This window comes from Oncorhynchus clarkii, chromosome 2 (genome assembly GCF_045791955.1).
Source record: "Oncorhynchus clarkii lewisi isolate Uvic-CL-2024 chromosome 2, UVic_Ocla_1.0, whole genome shotgun sequence".
NCBI classification, from domain to species: Eukaryota; Metazoa; Chordata; class Actinopteri; order Salmoniformes; family Salmonidae; genus Oncorhynchus; species Oncorhynchus clarkii.
The window spans coordinates 6897500-6913913 of NC_092148.1; the positions used below are offsets into that span (position 1 = coordinate 6897500).

General features: G+C 43.6%; 2 protein-coding genes across 5 annotated transcripts in view; one reads left to right on the forward strand and one right to left on the reverse strand.

The window, feature by feature from the left end:
• Window positions 1-3284: 3284 nt before the first annotated feature.
• On the forward strand, window positions 3285-13197 carry LOC139420035 (catenin beta-1). Of its 4 annotated transcripts, none has more exons than XM_071169825.1 (17): window positions 3307-3463; window positions 6923-6973; window positions 7097-7321; window positions 7514-7767; window positions 7885-8123; window positions 8586-8787; window positions 8933-9077; window positions 9238-9341; window positions 9458-9487; window positions 9745-10083; window positions 10247-10405; window positions 10523-10642; window positions 10800-10950; window positions 11197-11318; window positions 11657-11717; window positions 12078-12302; window positions 12472-13197. In XM_071169825.1, exons 2-16 carry the CDS (start codon window positions 6961-6963, stop codon window positions 12284-12286), a joined length of 2373 nt encoding a protein of 790 aa, XP_071025926.1. In that variant the 5' UTR covers window positions 3307-3463; window positions 6923-6960; the 3' UTR covers window positions 12287-12302; window positions 12472-13197. The 4 variants fall into 4 exon arrangements, with proteins under 4 accessions (XP_071025928.1, XP_071025926.1, XP_071025929.1 ...); XM_071169826.1 differs by lacking the exon at window positions 3307-3463 and adding an exon at window positions 4723-4741; XM_071169827.1 differs by lacking the exon at window positions 9458-9487 and having other exon boundaries at window positions 3285-3463.
• Window positions 13198-13346: 149 nt separating this feature from the next.
• Window positions 13347-16414, reverse strand: part of LOC139419042 (serine/threonine-protein kinase ULK4-like) — a 199629-nt gene continuing 196561 nt past the window's right edge. Inside the window, exons 33-34 of the mRNA XM_071168905.1 lie at window positions 14452-14540; window positions 13347-13547 (exon numbers count right to left, since the gene is read on the reverse strand). Of these exons, the coding sequence (XP_071025006.1) occupies window positions 13484-13547; window positions 14452-14540 (153 nt within the window). The 3' untranslated portion in view covers window positions 13347-13483. The remainder of the gene's footprint in view (window positions 13548-14451; window positions 14541-16414) is intronic.

Consider the following 16414-nt stretch of genomic DNA (forward strand, 5'->3'; position numbering starts at 1 on the left):
CTGTAATGACAATCTAACTATTGTGGGAAGGGATTCAAATGAAATATCTCAGTATTCATGTAGTATTGAAAAGCACATTTCAAGTACTCCTGATAATCTGGTAATACAAATATAGATAATTTTAACAAAATGAAAGGGTGCAGGAACAATAGTTATATTTTTTCCCATAGTGCACGTTTCTCACAATATGCAACATGGTCATGATTGAATCTTGTCCAACAAGTATCATTATGTTACTGTATATTTTTATTACACAGATTACACGCTGAATATTTTCCCACATCATCGCCTTAGTTTTCAACACAAACAATTCAAATCAGACTAGTGTCAGTGGTATTTCTCTGAAATTCTATCCTCCATTATGAGTGTTTTGTCAAAGTAACTCCCACAAAACATATAGAACCAATTGACGGCTTGACATTGCCTCTTTTGTCATTGGATCGTTTGATCAATAATCATAGTATGCACCTTTTTTTTTCTCTCGAAGAGCTACTGTTTTCAGAAATATGTACATTTCTGAAGATTCCTATTGTGGATCTGAAAATCTATGTGTTATGCACTTATTATCATAGTAATTTAAATATACTATGTGCACTTTGTCTATTTATGATTTATCAGTGGGTTTCACAGTAACAGTATTTTGAATTGTTTTATTTCTAAATTAAATGTAATTATTTTCTTTTAAGGCCCAGTGAAGTCACCATGCGGTAAATGAGTTAATAGACCAATAACAAAGACAGTTCCAAACCTCTGCCAATAACAACAGACCACTCCCAGACAGTCCTAGCAAATTTCTTGCTTGAGAAATTGTTTTTTGCTAAAAGCTGTTTTGGTCCATTTGAATGGAAATCTATTACAATAAGGTACTTAAATTGTTACCCAGAAATGATTTGATATTGATTTAAAAATGGCTGCATTGGGCCTTCAATATAATTGTTTTGCCTTGGAATCTACATTTACAATACTGTACTGTTATCCATTCAGACCTTGCATATTGACTTGGGTATTGCATATAATGTCTTAATGTTTACACCCTGACTGTTCATCAGAACGTATTGGGGTCAAAACAAATCTACAGGATTTTTTGGGGGACAAATGTAATTTATCACTGATGTAATTCTAGTAATATTTTTGTATAAACGATCGTTGGCATGTCACATCTAGGCCTAGTGTTCATTAGATATTCCCGACAATACAATTCCCTTAAAAACAATATTGTAAATAAAGATGTGAAACGAATCTCTGTGTCCACATAATAATGTCACCTGAAGGTTATCTATAAGAGAGAGTTTTTTTGGTCAGGTGAGTACTACACTTAATAAAGTACTGACAAAGGCATAACATTTGGGGTCACATCTGGCAAACCTTTGCTCCCAGTCAACTGAGACCCTGCTTTATTTTTGGACAGGAATCCTCCTGACCATGAACGTTTTGGTAAGAACATCTACTGCAGTGCCTTGTTGGCCATATTTTGCGGAGAGTATAGTTGTTACTGTACATACTTTTAGATTCTCATGCGATTAACAACTCATTACTTGTGTGAATCTCATTTATTTATTTTATTGTCAATTTTTTTTTAATCATTTCAGATATGAGTCTATTTTTATTTTATTTTTTTACGTTAGACTAGAATTGATTGCATTGAAATGGAATTGACACCAACCCTGTAAAACATCCATGATTAAACCCATTTTTCATGAGCTGAAATAAAAGATCCCAGAAATTTTCCCTACGCACAAAAAACATATTTGTCTCAAAAGTTGTGCACAAATTTGTTCTCATCCCTGTTAGTGAGCATTTCTCGTTTGCCAAAATAATCCATCTACCTGACAGGTGTGACATATCAAGAACCTGATTTAACGGCATGATCATGACACAGGTGCACCTTGTGCTGGGGACAATAAAAGGCCACCTATACCCTCCCAGGCCCACCCATGGCTGTGCCCCTGCCCAGTCATGTGAAATCCATAGATTAGGGCGTAATTTGTTTATTTTAATTGACTGATTTCCTTTTATAAACTGTAACACGTTTTTTTTCTGATCGCAGCTTCAGTAAAATATTTTAAATGGTTGTGTTTATATTTTTGTTCAGTATTTATTGCACTGACACATTGTTTTCTGATTGCAGCTTCCTTGTGGGGAATATTAATCTTCTAGGATGTTATTCACAAAGGGATATTCAGGTATACTAAATCTATCTCAATGCCATCAGACTGCTAAACAGCAATCCCTAACTCAGAGAGGCTGCTGCCGACATTGAGACCCAATAACTGGCCACTTTAATAAATGGATCAATAGTCACTTTAAACAATGCCACATTAAATAATGCTACTTTAATCATGTTTACGTATCTTACATTACTCATATCATATGTATATACTGTATTTTATAGCATCTATAGCACCTTGACTATGCCACTCAGCCATCGCTCATCCATATATTTATATGTACACATTCTCATTCACCCCTTTAGATTTGTGTGTATTAGGTAGTTGTTAGATATTACTGCACTGTCGGAACTAGAAGCACAAGCATTTCGCTACACTTACATGATCTGCTAACCATGTGTATATGACCAATACAATTTGATTTGTATGATGAAGTATTCAGTACTAGATAAACATGACACAATGTTGTGGAAAATATAGAAAAGAAATCAAGGTGATCATAAAACCATAATGTATCTTGAGTCATGACTGTCGCAACATTATATGGAATCAGGTGAATCGTTTTGAAAAAAATAAACAGTTCCTACACACACTACATTCCAAATAACCTTAGTATATTCTGAGCAGTGCCTAGGCTAGAGATAAGCCATTTTCAGACATGCAGTAGAACTAAATTCCTCTGAGAACGTTTTCAGTATACCATTGTAAATGTCTCTTTAGTAAACTCAGTTGAAACAATAAGCTGTCCTTTTTAGGATTCCGAACCGAAGTACTGCAATTTTTTTGATAATTATGTGATGTCCATTGAAGAATTTTTCAGTCCAATCCATAGATGCATTCCTGGTCTTCATCCTAATTTATGGAAAAGGTACACCGCCGGAACTTCATACCATCTGGATTCATACGCCGATTTTATGATCAGGATATGTTCTTTCCTTTTATAAAATACAATACATTATAGTTGTATGAAGTTGTTTTAAGATTGTTTCTAATATACATATATATATAACGGACTTCACTTCGATAATTTGATAAAGACCATGATATGGTATCTATTTTATTCCTACATGCGGAAGGATAGAGTTGCCACATAATTGTAATTCGGTCTATTACAGTGCGACGCCATCTTAAACCCAATGATTCAACAGCAGTAACCAAGTTGTTCCTTGACTGCTGAGGGGCTAGTCGAAGGACTCGCTTGTAATTTTAACGTATTTTTTAATTTTTTTCTCCCCACGAGGCGTTGGTTTTATCCACCTAAACGCGAGGAGACCGATTTGTGGCTTTTGACAAGGGTATGCATCTTCGTAAATTGTTTTATATATATTTTATTTGGATTTGACATCGAATGTATTGCGTTGTATTTGGTTGGTAGCTAGCTAAGTTAGCTAGTTTGTAGGTAAATGTTTTTCCCGCAGTCCAAAGGCGGTGGCAAGCAATCTGAATATCAGCGCGTCGTGATCACGACAACTGGAGTCGTACAGAATTGATTGGAATTCACAAATACAGTTTTATCAGAAACGAATTGAATTCATTTTTAGCCAGCTAGCCATGGTGGTAGCAGGCTGCGCCATGGCCCGGACACTCCCCGCTAGCTAGCGTTTGCTAGCTGCCGTAAACGAGGTGATTTGCTAGCTAGGTCAACATTCCGCCGCTTTGACTCATCTTAGTGGTCGTGAGAAACAACTGTCTAGTTAGCAACTATTGATACAGCTGACTGGAACGTTTTGCCCTGTTACTTTTCAATTGGCTTGAACTGGGAGACATTTAAGTAACGTTAGCAAGCTAGTTAAGACTAATGATGGAGATAATTCTTCAATCAAGCAGCTAACGTTGGCTGGCTAGCTAGATAATAGTAAGAGGTTCCATTTTTTGCTAGTGTCACTAACTACGTCGAAATTGATGGCAATAGCGCAAACACTATCCCACGTCCAACACTAACTTTAAACGAATCAACTGATTTGATTGTAAATAAATTAACATTTCAATGTAAGATGCCCATTGTAACTAAGTGGATTTGTTAGCTAACATTATCAAAATCAACTAATATTGTTTAATTTCGTCAAACGTGATAGCTGTCAATAAATCAAGTTTTGTTTTAGCAACTGGGTAAAACTGTTTTACTGGATGTCTAGTTAAACAAAGACCGACAAATTCCTTAGCCGTTGTGATTTGAGAGGAAGTTGAGGAGGAGCTTGACTGAAATTTGAGTCGTTGTTGCTCATCGGAAATTCGGGCAGACTGAAGTGGACTTGGTTGTATGTGGGGGTGGGGAGCTAGCTCGCTGGTGGAAGATTTTTCTGCTCTTGCCACCAATTTCTAGTGAAACACAGCGGAACTACTCCGGAAATACCCCTTAAAGAACCCAACGTTGTTTAATCGGGATCATCTCATCTTGATATTTGGAAGAAACGTGCATAATGTCTTTGCCTTGGACATTGTAACGTATCTTATTGTTTGTTAGCCTACAAAATATTGACAATACAATAACGTTGCCACGGATATTGCCGTGATTCATCTACCCACTAACATTTGCATACTTTCCCGGAGGGTTGGTGGCTTACTAAATCACAGTAAGTTATCGAAACTTCGGTCTTGCAAGGTATGACACATACCTCTGTGAATTCATTGTTTCTGAGAATGAAATTGATGTTTTAGAATTTGGTGCCGTACTTTTCTTAACTTTTACAGTAGACTAATGCTGTAAAAGTTGCAGAAAGCAAGGGTATGATTCATGATTGGTTTCATGTCTAGCGCAGTTAATAAGAAACCTTGGATTTTTACTACAGTCAATGACGAGTAGTAGCCTAATACAGTAAACAAGACTTGTTTGCTGAGATAATGTTCTTGTTTGACATTGTCATGTATTTTCTTTAAAATCATCTTTATTGATGGGTGGTTAGTTACAATCTAAAATAATTTGGCCATGGTAGTATGCACAGTAGGCCAAACTGTGGACCAGGAATTAGTAGTTGTGACTGCTGACCGTGCACATTGCTCTGAGGGGGAGCGATTGTGGTCTCAAATTCAGCTCACAATACAGCAGCTACCAAGCTTTCTCTGGTAGTTTCTCTGACAGCCACGTTCACATGTTGCTACGTTTAACCTCCATTTAACTTGGCGGTTGTCTTTTTAAACAGACATATGGTTAGGGAACTCAAGATTATACCGCTTGGAAATGTTCATTTGTTTATGATCTCCTCTGAATTTCTCAATTGCTTTCCATATGTTTACCATTATGTCGGTAGGCTTGGTTGTATCCTAGATAGGCAACCTTTGCAAATTCATCTATGTTCCTCAAACTATCGCTCTTCTGGTGCTCTAGGAATCCATGTCCCTTGAAACAGCCTATTAGGTCCCAGTGTCTTTAGCCCAGGGCAATATGGTAGTGTTTTCAGTCAGACTCCCTCCACCACAGATGTCTGCTGTTTTGACTACTAGCCTCGTAGTGCATGCATTGCAAGCAGATGTGCTGAATAATCTCCATAGAAACTGAGTGACTATTAAACATGGGTATGAGGACAAGTATCCCATCATAGCCCCTTAAAGTGCAGCCTCCTAATCTGTGATTCATACTGCTCTTTACAGTTTAAATTGAAGCAATTGCCAGGGATGGTTTTGGATATTGATTGGTTTGCTGCAGTTTATTAAACGTATTGTCTGCTGCTGGGTTCTGATAATGACCCAAATTGGGTAGTGAGCAAAGCTGTTTTCCCATCTGACTCTGTCAGTGTAGCTACGGCTCTGCATGTGGGTTTTAACTTGTCCACCAGAGGGTCTGGTGATACTGGGAGATCCTGTTTTTTTTGTTGTGTGTGTGTGGGGGGGGGGGGGGGGTACTATAGTGGTAATGACTAACTTGAATGGATTTCATTACCTTCTTGTATAAACTAAAACACAGTTGTGATGGTATCTCTGCTAATTCTGCAGCAAGGTGTTTTGTTGGGCTGGGAGGATACCAGTGTTGCAAAATAAAAGTTAATTTCAAATAACAAGTTTCAGTCCTTAAAAAAAGTATGTAAAATTATTGTGTGCTATAGCTTGGAAAATACATTTAGACTTTGGGTGACATTTGTTTCCAACATTATGGCTGTTTTCCTAAATATTAAATCCGCTTCATATTTAGTTTCCTTGCCATGTTACTTGTATGGTGATACTGGTATCCTTATGGCCCTAGTGTTTTGCATTGGACCTGTCTGAGGGATCATGTGACGTAAAAACAAATCTATGAACATCACTCACGTGTGAAGCTAAAGGATTTTGATAGCGCCATATTCCCTACAGTGCTTTTAGTTCAGTTTGTCTTATTTAAAAATGTGTTTGTAGTAAATATTTCAGCTTTTATTTTGAGTTGTCTGAAATGTGGTGTATAAATGAAGCTTGATTTGCTCTTCTAGAACCCAGAATACAGGGTCTAACAGAACTCTTGTTATTCTTGTTTATTACTCTAAGGGACTGTACTTAACAGATTGGTAGCACATCCTCAAATGAAGACTGTCATTTTTTTTGTTGCTGTCTTTGAAGCCCCCATTTTTATTTGGCCTCAATTAGTTTAGCTGCCAAGTTAATGCTTCATACATTTAGCCACCAAGTTAGCAGTTCATTTGATGTCTAGGTAATGCAGCCCTGATTCTGTTTTTTCCCTCTGCTGGAATTTAGCTGGTCCAATGAAAAGGTTGCTTTGTGCTATTTGTTTTGGCATGAGCTGAGGTGGAAACGACTATGAATGAACTTTGCTGTTCTGTTACTTTCAGATCTGGAAGCTGTGCAGGCTGTGGGTTTTGAAAGTAACATGGCTTCCCAGTGTAAGTATTCAGCTTTTTAGAATAACTTAAACATTGCTACCACTGATTTTTAATTCAACGGTCTTTCCCTCTGGTTGAATTGCCTCCCAAGTAACCTAACGCTGGTTGTTTTCTAATGTCTAGCTGATCTGATGGAGCTGGACATGGCCATGGAGCCTGACCGGAAGGCTGCAGTGAGCCACTGGCAGCAGCAGTCATACCTGGACTCTGGTATCCACTCAGGGGCTACCACCACCGCCCCTTCCCTGAGTGGGAAGGGCAACCCAGAGGAGGAGGATGTGGATAACCAGGTGCTGTACGAGTGGGAGCAGGGCTTCTCTCAGTCCTTCACACAAGACCAAGTGTCAGGTAAAAAAAAATACACTACAATACCATGGGAATGCTTGACTGGGATTTTGAACATGTCACGTGGTGTGAAGTTAATGGATAGTAGTTAGTACTTTATTCTACTGACAAACCTCAGCTTTGACTCTGACTCCTCTTTAGAGGAATCTGGCCACCATCTTAGAGAAGTGGCTCTGACCTAACCCCTCTCTCCAGACATTGACGGGCAGTATGCCATGACCAGAGCCCAGAGGGTGCGTGCGGCCATGTTTCCAGAGACCCTGGACGAGGGCATGCAGCTCCCCTCCACCCAGTTTGATGGGGCCCACCCCACCAACGTGCAACGGCTGGCTGAGCCCTCTCAGATGCTGAAGCATGCTGTGGTGAACCTCATCAACTATCAGGATGACGCTGAGCTGGCCACGCGTGCCATCCCCGAGCTGACCAAACTACTCAACGACGAGGACCAGGTGCGTACAGCTAACCACAACTGGCCCGCTTTGGTCCCCAACCAACTAAGAAATGCACCTGACTTAATGGTGTTAGGTTGTATAGAGTCCTGACCTCTTCTGTCTTTATTCCTCCAGGTGGTGGTGAACAAGGCTGCAGTGATGGTGCACCAGTTGTCCAAGAAGGAGGCTAGCCGCCACGCCATCATGCGCTCCCCCCAGATGGTGTCGGCAATCGTGCGCACCATGCAGAACACCAACGATGTGGAGACAGCCCGCTGCACCGCCGGCACCCTGCACAACCTGTCCCACCACAGAGAGGGTCTGCTGGCCATCTTTAAGTCCGGGGGCATCCCCGCCCTTGTCAAAATGCTTGGGTATGTCTGTCAACCCCTGGACTGTAACCTGACCGGTCTCTTGAGTTTCTAAGGAAGTTGTTTTAAGATGAACTGCACAGAATCACTGATCTACAAGTCCCCCTGCATCTCACTAACTGTTCATTATGTGGTCAAGATTAGAGGTTGTGTGCAACGTCTTGCTCTAACTCAGTATTTCCCAAACTGACCCCCCCCCTTTTTTTGTTGCTCTAGCGCTTCACAGCTGAGTCAGAGAACCAACTCGTCAAGCTTTGATTATTTTATCAGCTGTCGTGTTAAGGCAAAAACCAAAATGTGCACCCTCTTGGGGTCCCCAGGACTGAGTTGGGGGAAATGCTGCCATAACTGTTCTCCCCTCAAACAGGGGGGAACAGTTACAGTTAGCTAGTTTCTCTGCCATGTAGTTACCTTCCTGTGTTCAGTTAGCCTTTGGTACCTTCCAACCTAAAACTGTCTCCTCAGGTCCCCAGTGGACTCGGTGCTGTTCTACGCCATCACCACCCTACACAACCTGCTGCTCCACCAGGAGGGTGCCAAGATGGCCGTGCGTCTGGCCGGGGGCCTGCAGAAAATGGTGGCCTTGCTCAACAAGACAAACGTCAAATTCCTCGCCATCACAACAGATTGCCTTCAGATTCTTGCCTACGGCAACCAAGAAAGCAAGGTAAGGAATTTGAATTAAAATCAGTTTCATTTACTGATCTCTTGGTTTTAAACATATTTAATGCTTCGCTCTGTCCCTTAATTCAGGCATTAATTGTGATCCATCTTGGTGTATTTTAAACGTCTTTGATGCTACCCATTCCCAGCTTATCATCCTGGCCAGCGGTGGGCCCCAGGCCCTGGTCAACATCATGAGGACATACACATATGAAAAGCTGTTGTGGACTACCAGTAGAGTTCTCAAAGTGCTCTCTGTCTGCTCCAGCAACAAGCCTGCCATCGTAGAGGCTGGTACGTACTACCTTTTATTTATGGACCTTATTGATTCTGCCTCAGTTCAAAAATATATATATAAAAATGCATATTGCAAAGTGGGTTCTTGCTCACCTTAGTTCAGTTGGCTCTCCACTGATACTCAGTGAGCTGGGCTAAAGGCTGTGTGTTTCTCCAGGTGGTATGCAGGCTCTTGGGCTTCACCTCACAGACCCCAGTCAGAGACTAGTCCAAAACTGCCTGTGGACCCTCAGGAACCTGTCAGACGCTGCCACCAAACAGGTGAGGAGCCGTCCCCCACTAGCACACCTCTGTTCCTCTTTCCTACACCTTTCCTTCCTGAATTCTTCCTACATAAGAGCTCTCTTTCTGTCTCCCTGCCTTTTTCCATGGAGAAGACGACCTTAGCTGAAGTAGATGTGATGCAGGTAAAAGTAGTCCTTCCTGCCTTTCTGTGTTGGAGCTGTGGCTAGTCAGAGCCCACTTCATCTACAGCCCAGCTCATCGTACCCTTACAGTTCAGCTGACTTACTAAAGGCTCATTAGAGTAAAGCGTTAAACCCACCTGAAGAAGAGGAATTAGTGTAAGCATCTCTCTGAGAAGAAGCGGTCAGTGTAAGGCTGTATGGTGGTTAGCTGTGTTGGTCTGGATGAGACATGCCGGTGTATTCCTTTTCTCTAACAGGAGGGTATGGAAGGTCTGCTGGGGACCCTGGTCCAGCTCCTGGGCTCTGATGACATCAACGTGGTGACGTGTGCTGCCGGCATACTGTCCAACCTCACCTGCAACAACTACAAGAACAAGATGATGGTGTGTCAGGTTGGGGGGATTGAGGCGCTGGTCCGTACCGTGCTGCGTGCCGGAGACCGCGAGGACATCACTGAGCCGGCCATCTGCGCCCTGCGCCACCTCACCAGCCGCCACCAGGATGCTGAGATGGCCCAGAATGCTGTGCGGCTTCACTACGGCCTGCCTGTGGTGGTCAAGCTGCTGCATCCCCCCTCCCACTGGCCCCTCATCAAGGTAATGTTTGTTTTATGAAAATGGGATGTGGCCAATCAACACTTGTTTCCACATCGGTGTAAGTTAGTAGCAGAACCTTCATCTGTAGACTTAGTTCCCTGACTTGGAATTGAGTACCTGTTTATTTAAATGAAATGGTTTAAATGTGATCTCTTCCTTCCAGGCCACTGTGGGCCTAATCCGTAACCTGGCTCTATGTCCAGCCAACCATGCCCCTCTGCGTGAGCAGGGGGCCATCCCCAGACTGGTGCAGCTGCTGGTCAGAGCCCACCAGGACACCCAGAGACGCACCTCCATGGGAGGCACCCAGCAGCAGTTTGTGGTAAGACACGCTTGTGTGTAACATACACCTCCACACAGTGCATCTGTCTCCCAATAAGTGCATAGTTTCCTCAATGCTCTCTGTAGTCTCTGAACTAATGGTTGTCCTGCACCACAGGAGGGAGTTCGTATGGAGGAGATCGTGGAGGGCTGTACTGGAGCTCTGCACATCCTGGCTAGAGACGTCCACAACAGAATCGTCATCAGAGGACTCAACACCATTCCACTCTTTGTTCAGGTAAGACCTCTAAGCAACTTAAATGTATTGCTCCTCACAACTACAGAATTTGGATCTTTTTATTTCCAATTTGAACTACACAACTTAATTTTAAAAAAATATATAACTAATCTGATCTTTGCAACTCCTGTACCTTCCTCTTCTCTTGTTGCTGCAGCTGTTGTATTCTCCAATTGAGAACATTCAGCGTGTGGCTGCAGGAGTTCTGTGTGAGTTGGCCCAGGACAAGGAGGCAGCGGAGGCCATCGAGGCTGAGGGCGCCACCGCCCCCCTCACAGAGCTGCTTCACTCCAGAAACGAGGGCGTGGGTGAGTTAACAGGCCTCGGTCCACAACCAGCTCTGTTGGCGCCTCAGAACTCTTATGATTGTTTAGCCCACAAATAAATGCAAATGGCTGCCATTATAGAGCTATGCAGGTCTGTCAGTCATGGGAATTCTAGAATATTTATGGTTTAGGCCTCTGTCCAGAAGGATCTGTCTAGCTGGCTGTTGGTGCATTACGTTCTATAGATGGTTAAGTGAGACGACTCAACCCTGTTTGTTCTCTCCTCAGCCACCTATGCTGCTGCTGTTCTGTTCCGTATGTCTGAAGACAAGCCCCAGGACTATAAGAAGCGTCTGTCTGTGGAGCTCACCAGCTCCCTGTTCAGGACGGAGCCTATGACCTGGAACGAGGTGCGCTGCTGTTTAGTCACTTCTGTCTGCTGCATCTCAAATGGCACGCGGCTTATGGGCCCTGGTCGGAAGTCGTGCACTATAAAGGGAATAGGGTGCCAATTGGGAAGCAGCCTGGGAGACATGCCAAATTACGTGAAGTGTCATACTTTAAAAGAACTTTAAAGTATTAGATGTGCTTGGATCTGGAGCCAGGAGCTCTGTATTTACTAAGGAAGTGTCTTGTGTTCATGGCCCATGACACAACTTCTGGGCAGAACACCTCAGGGCTGTTAGTGATTACTGTCTGACGTGACCCTCGTTCCTGATGTTGTGTTCTCTGGTCCTTCTCTCTCTAGACAGGAGATCTGGGCCTGGACATCGGCGCTCAGGGAGATGCCCTGGGCTACCGTCAGGAAGGTAAGCACTGTCTCATGGTGCCTTGTCCTGGTGTGCAGCTCTCAAACTGCTGCTCACATAACAGCCCAGCTCTCAGCCAGCACTACGGCTCCTCCAGCAGCAACCCCCTGACACTAACCCCCCCCGGCCCCACTGTTCTAGCTAGCTAAAGCTTGCAACTGGTCAGCAGCACAACTGTCCACTTTAGCTTGGAGACCAAGTAGTTTGGATTTGTAGTGGCTTTGTCTGGATTGGTACTGTGATTGGCTGAGAATTATGATTGGTTGTTTTGATCCTACTACTGTGTGGTGCTTGTGTTAATAAGCTCTAACAAGTGTGTGTGTGTGTGTGTGCTCCCTCCCTCATCACTTCCATTGGCAGACCCTAGCTATCGCTCCTTCCACTCTGGGGGATATGGGCAGGACTCCATGGGTATGGACTCCATGATGGACCATGACATGGGTGCCCACCACCCCGGCCCTGAATACCCAGTCGACGGGCTGCCCGACCTGGGCCACGCCCAAGACCTGATCGATGGTCTTCCCCCAGGCGACAGCAATCAGTTGGCTTGGTTTGATACTGACCTGTAAATAGACTACTTTTTAGGTAAGGAGCTGTGTTAAGACTAGGCACCACGGCTGTGTTTGGCGGTGACAGGCTGGTGCATGCTTGGACTTCTACTACTGTGGCTGAAGTTTCTAACTCTGCTCTTCTAGCTTGTCTTCATGCTCTGTGGTCCCATAGTAATGCCGGTGCCTCCTCTCCTCTCCTCCAGGTGTATGGTCTGATCTGAATGAACCTGCATTGTGATTTGGCTGGAGAAGTTGCTGGGAGGTTTTTGAAAGTGGGCTAGTATCTCAGAAAGTGCCTGACACACTACTGAAAGCTGAGTTTCCTATGGGAACACGTGGAGTGGAAGTTAAACTTTTGTTCTGGTCTTTTGTGGGAGTTAAAACTGCGTTAAAGGAATTCCTGGAGTGGGTTACTCAGAGAAAATGACGCTGAAGAGTGGATCTAAAGATGGAATTTAAAACCCTGGTCTGTATTTTTTTACATTTTATTTTGTATGATTCTTCAGTCTGTAATGGTACTGATATAGCTTGTTATTATACTCGCCTGTCTTTTCTGCACTCATTTGTATCCATTTTAAGTCTCTCGTAGTGTTAAGTTATAGTGGTAATGCTCCAATTAAAATGATATGGTGTAGAACACTAATAATCAGTTGAATTGTATTCTGATCAAGTGTAACATTGTGTAGCTTTTGTATAAAACCAAGAATTGGAAATGGTCCAAATATTTTCTTGCTTTAAGTGTGCACTGTTTGTAGTGTCACAACTGTTCCAAAGGATCTGTGGGGAGGGCAGCAGTTTCTTTTTTTAAATGTCTTTTAGTTGATAGCTGTTCAAGGAGGTGAAAATAATCCCTAATTATTGTAGCCTGCTGTGCTTATTGGAGACATGGTCATGACATGGCTAAACAATAAAAATGGACTTTAATTTCAGCTCTGTCTTGGTGGTTTATGGAACTGACTAGTTTTCAGGTCATTAGGCAACATGGGGGGGGGGGGGGGCAAATGTGTCGTTTGTGCAAGTTTAGAGTAAAATAATTTAGATTTTTTTTAGATGTAAAGTGATATTAGAATGCCATCCATTGTGGTTTTGCATTCCAGTTTTATTATAAAGCTATAGAGCAAGGCACCATAATGGAGACACGTTTATGTTGCTGATCACTGATGTGAATTATGGTCGTTCTCAAAGACAATCCATTGTTGCTGATGAATCAACGTTCTAGAATCCAATCCCTGTCAGGATCTCCACTGCCAGTGAAACCACAGCAACATCAGCATGGGACCTGGGAAGAGATGAAGACAATGGACAGATGTGAAGATCTCTTCTCCGACCCAAAAACCATTACATTGAACAAGGCTTTGATAAATAGACATACTTCTTGTAGCCTAAATTCAATTTCAAACACTGCTCTCATTTCTCCCATCTTCAAAAGGCCACATTTTTACTTGTAGTAGTTGACGACTGACTTGCCCAATAATGTAGAGTCCTATGTTATGTCAACTTTCAAGAGTTGGACAAATCATTCACCTCCAGTCCTCACACATTGGCTTTCGGCAGTAGAAATGATTAAGCCCCCCCCCCCCCCCCCCCCGGTTCAGTAAAAAGCTGACGGATGAGGCAGGAGAAATGTAATCACTCAAATTCAGTGCTATTGCTGCAAGGACTGACATCAAAATGAACAATGTTGAGGCTAGTGTTTTTACAGTAACATGTTTATTTTGGGTTCTGATGGGGTAGGGCAGTTAGAACAAAGCCCATGAGGCATATTCAATGTATGTAGCAACTGCTGATTGCCCCTTTAAGAATCTCAAGAAAATAAATTCCCCTTTGTTGCCATGGTGAGTGAGGTGGTGACGTAGTCCAGCAGTCACACATGGAGAGAAGTTTGGAATTTCACAGCCACTTTGCCCCAAACCCCAATATTGTCCAAAGCTCTGCTTCATAAGCCTGGCTTGGCAACTTCAAAGGGATTGTTTTTCCATTTCAGGAAGGGAGAGAGGGAGGCCTCTAGCAGCCCAACAATGGGCCACTATCCCCAGTTCGAGACGCAACGGGCTCAAGGAATCTTTCATCGCACAACCCTGCCTTGGCCTCCCACATGAATGGATCAAAGCAGAGCCCTGAGGACAAAGCTGGAGTTCTAGAGAGAGATCAGAGTGGAGACTGGAGAGAGTCTGAATACACACCTGGCAGAATGACTCAGTCTCTGAAGAACATGGACCAGCTCTTGACCCTCAGCCGAGCTGTACCACAAACTGTCTGTAGTAGCTGGAATCTGGGAAAAAACAAAGACAGAATGACCAAGTACACACTACAAAAACAATGGATCAGGTTTCACAACTCATATAGCCTTGGGGTTATATTTCTATAGGATGTAGCCAGGCATAGTTACTACTGAACGAACAGACAATTCACTCACTGGAGCTTTAAAAGCTAGCCTACATTGGAGCACACACAAAATGGAGGCAGATAAAGGAGGAATGTCTGTGCTAATGGAAAACAGGTGTTGTGTGTTCCCTCCCCTGCCTACTGTTACATTAGAGGCTCCAGCCTTCCGCTCACTGCTCCACAAGCATTTAAAGGCCTCCTACACCGCAGGACCGCAGCAAACCTGCTTTCAAATATTTTTCCCCCCAAAATGTTTGTTTGAGCATGCCTGGAGAGCCAGATGGGCAGGGTTCTGAACTTTTGGGACTATTCTATTGGTTCCCATTGCACCAGGCAAGCTCAGATAAAGTATTTGAACCCAGGTCTGGTTCACAGGAGTTGGACTAGAGTAGACATCTGACGTCACGTTGGAAAATGAACAGCAGCAGGGAGGCAAAGTGCTGCCCCTATACTGACATCTGGAGCAGGTGCTTTATTACATCTCCTTAGTCCAGCTCAGAAACAGGAAGAGGTGGGGAGACAAGGCAGCCAAGGACTGGTTCCCACTTGACAGGAAAGAAAGGAGTGTTTCTGCCTGTGATCTCCAGCTTAGTGTATAGAGCCTGAGCCCAGGCATGCATGCAGAACAAAGGGGGCTGACTGAGGGAGAGGGGGCAAAACCCAGTACAGGGGTTATGGAGCCAGGGCCAGGGGGGATCTCAGTATCATCTCTCTGACAATGGAGCCTGGAGCTACAGAGCTTCTCCAACCAAGGCAGCCAGGGTCTCTAGTCTCTCCTGTCAACCTGAACTGGGCCACCAGATGAGGTGAGTGATGCAGTCTGGGACTCAAGGCTCCATGCTTCACAGCTTCAAACACAGCATGGTCAAAGAGGGAAGGTAGGTTTGGGATTAAGGCAGAGCACAAATTAGAATCTGACTTAAACTTTGCTTGAGGGCGGTCTTAGCTGCAATAGACGCAACCTGACCCCCAAGCCGGCTTCTCGCTTTCCAATCCTCTGGGTGAGAAAAGTTCTGTATCAACGCTACTTGAGTTCAAGGCAATGCTCTGGTCCTTGGTAATACCCTCTCTCTCAGACCATCTCAACCCAGAGAGGCGCTGCCTAGAAGGTGAGTCATTGAGTTATCAGCGGTCCTCGTGGCCTTGTATGTGAGCTGCTCTTTTAGTGGGATGGAAAGGTGATGACAAGGCGTCCGTGTTTAATGGATCTGGACGACTAAACCAACTAGCGGGGGTAATTACTCCGCTGGGTTTATGAAGCTGCAAATACATTTTCATTGTAATCTCCTGTGACATCGCCGGCTCCTTCCACTCTGCCAGCAAAGTACCGCCCGTTGCCAGGCAACAGGGTTATGTACCTCGGAGGAGAGACTTTCCCTAATTCTCTGAGCTCCTCTCTCGTCCTATAATTCTATCTGCTGTAATAGTGCTTAATACCCCAGCTGTCTACACCCCATGCTATTCTCCACAACAATACTGTGCCTTTTTTCTTTTTTTTACAGATGTCATAATACAATAAGAAATAGGCTAGCATTTCCAGGTTCCCTCTTCTTCCCTGGTCCTATTCTTAGTATCCACACAGAACACTATCCAAGAGAACTGTATTATCACCAGTAGGTGGCTAGTAGACAACACACTCCCTTTTACTGAAATACCCTGCCTGCATGGGTAACAATGTTGAATGAGAAAGCAGCGTAGCTTTCCTCTGTGTGCTATTAAACAGTGTCAGACTAAGCGAGTCACTACAGAACTATGCTTAGC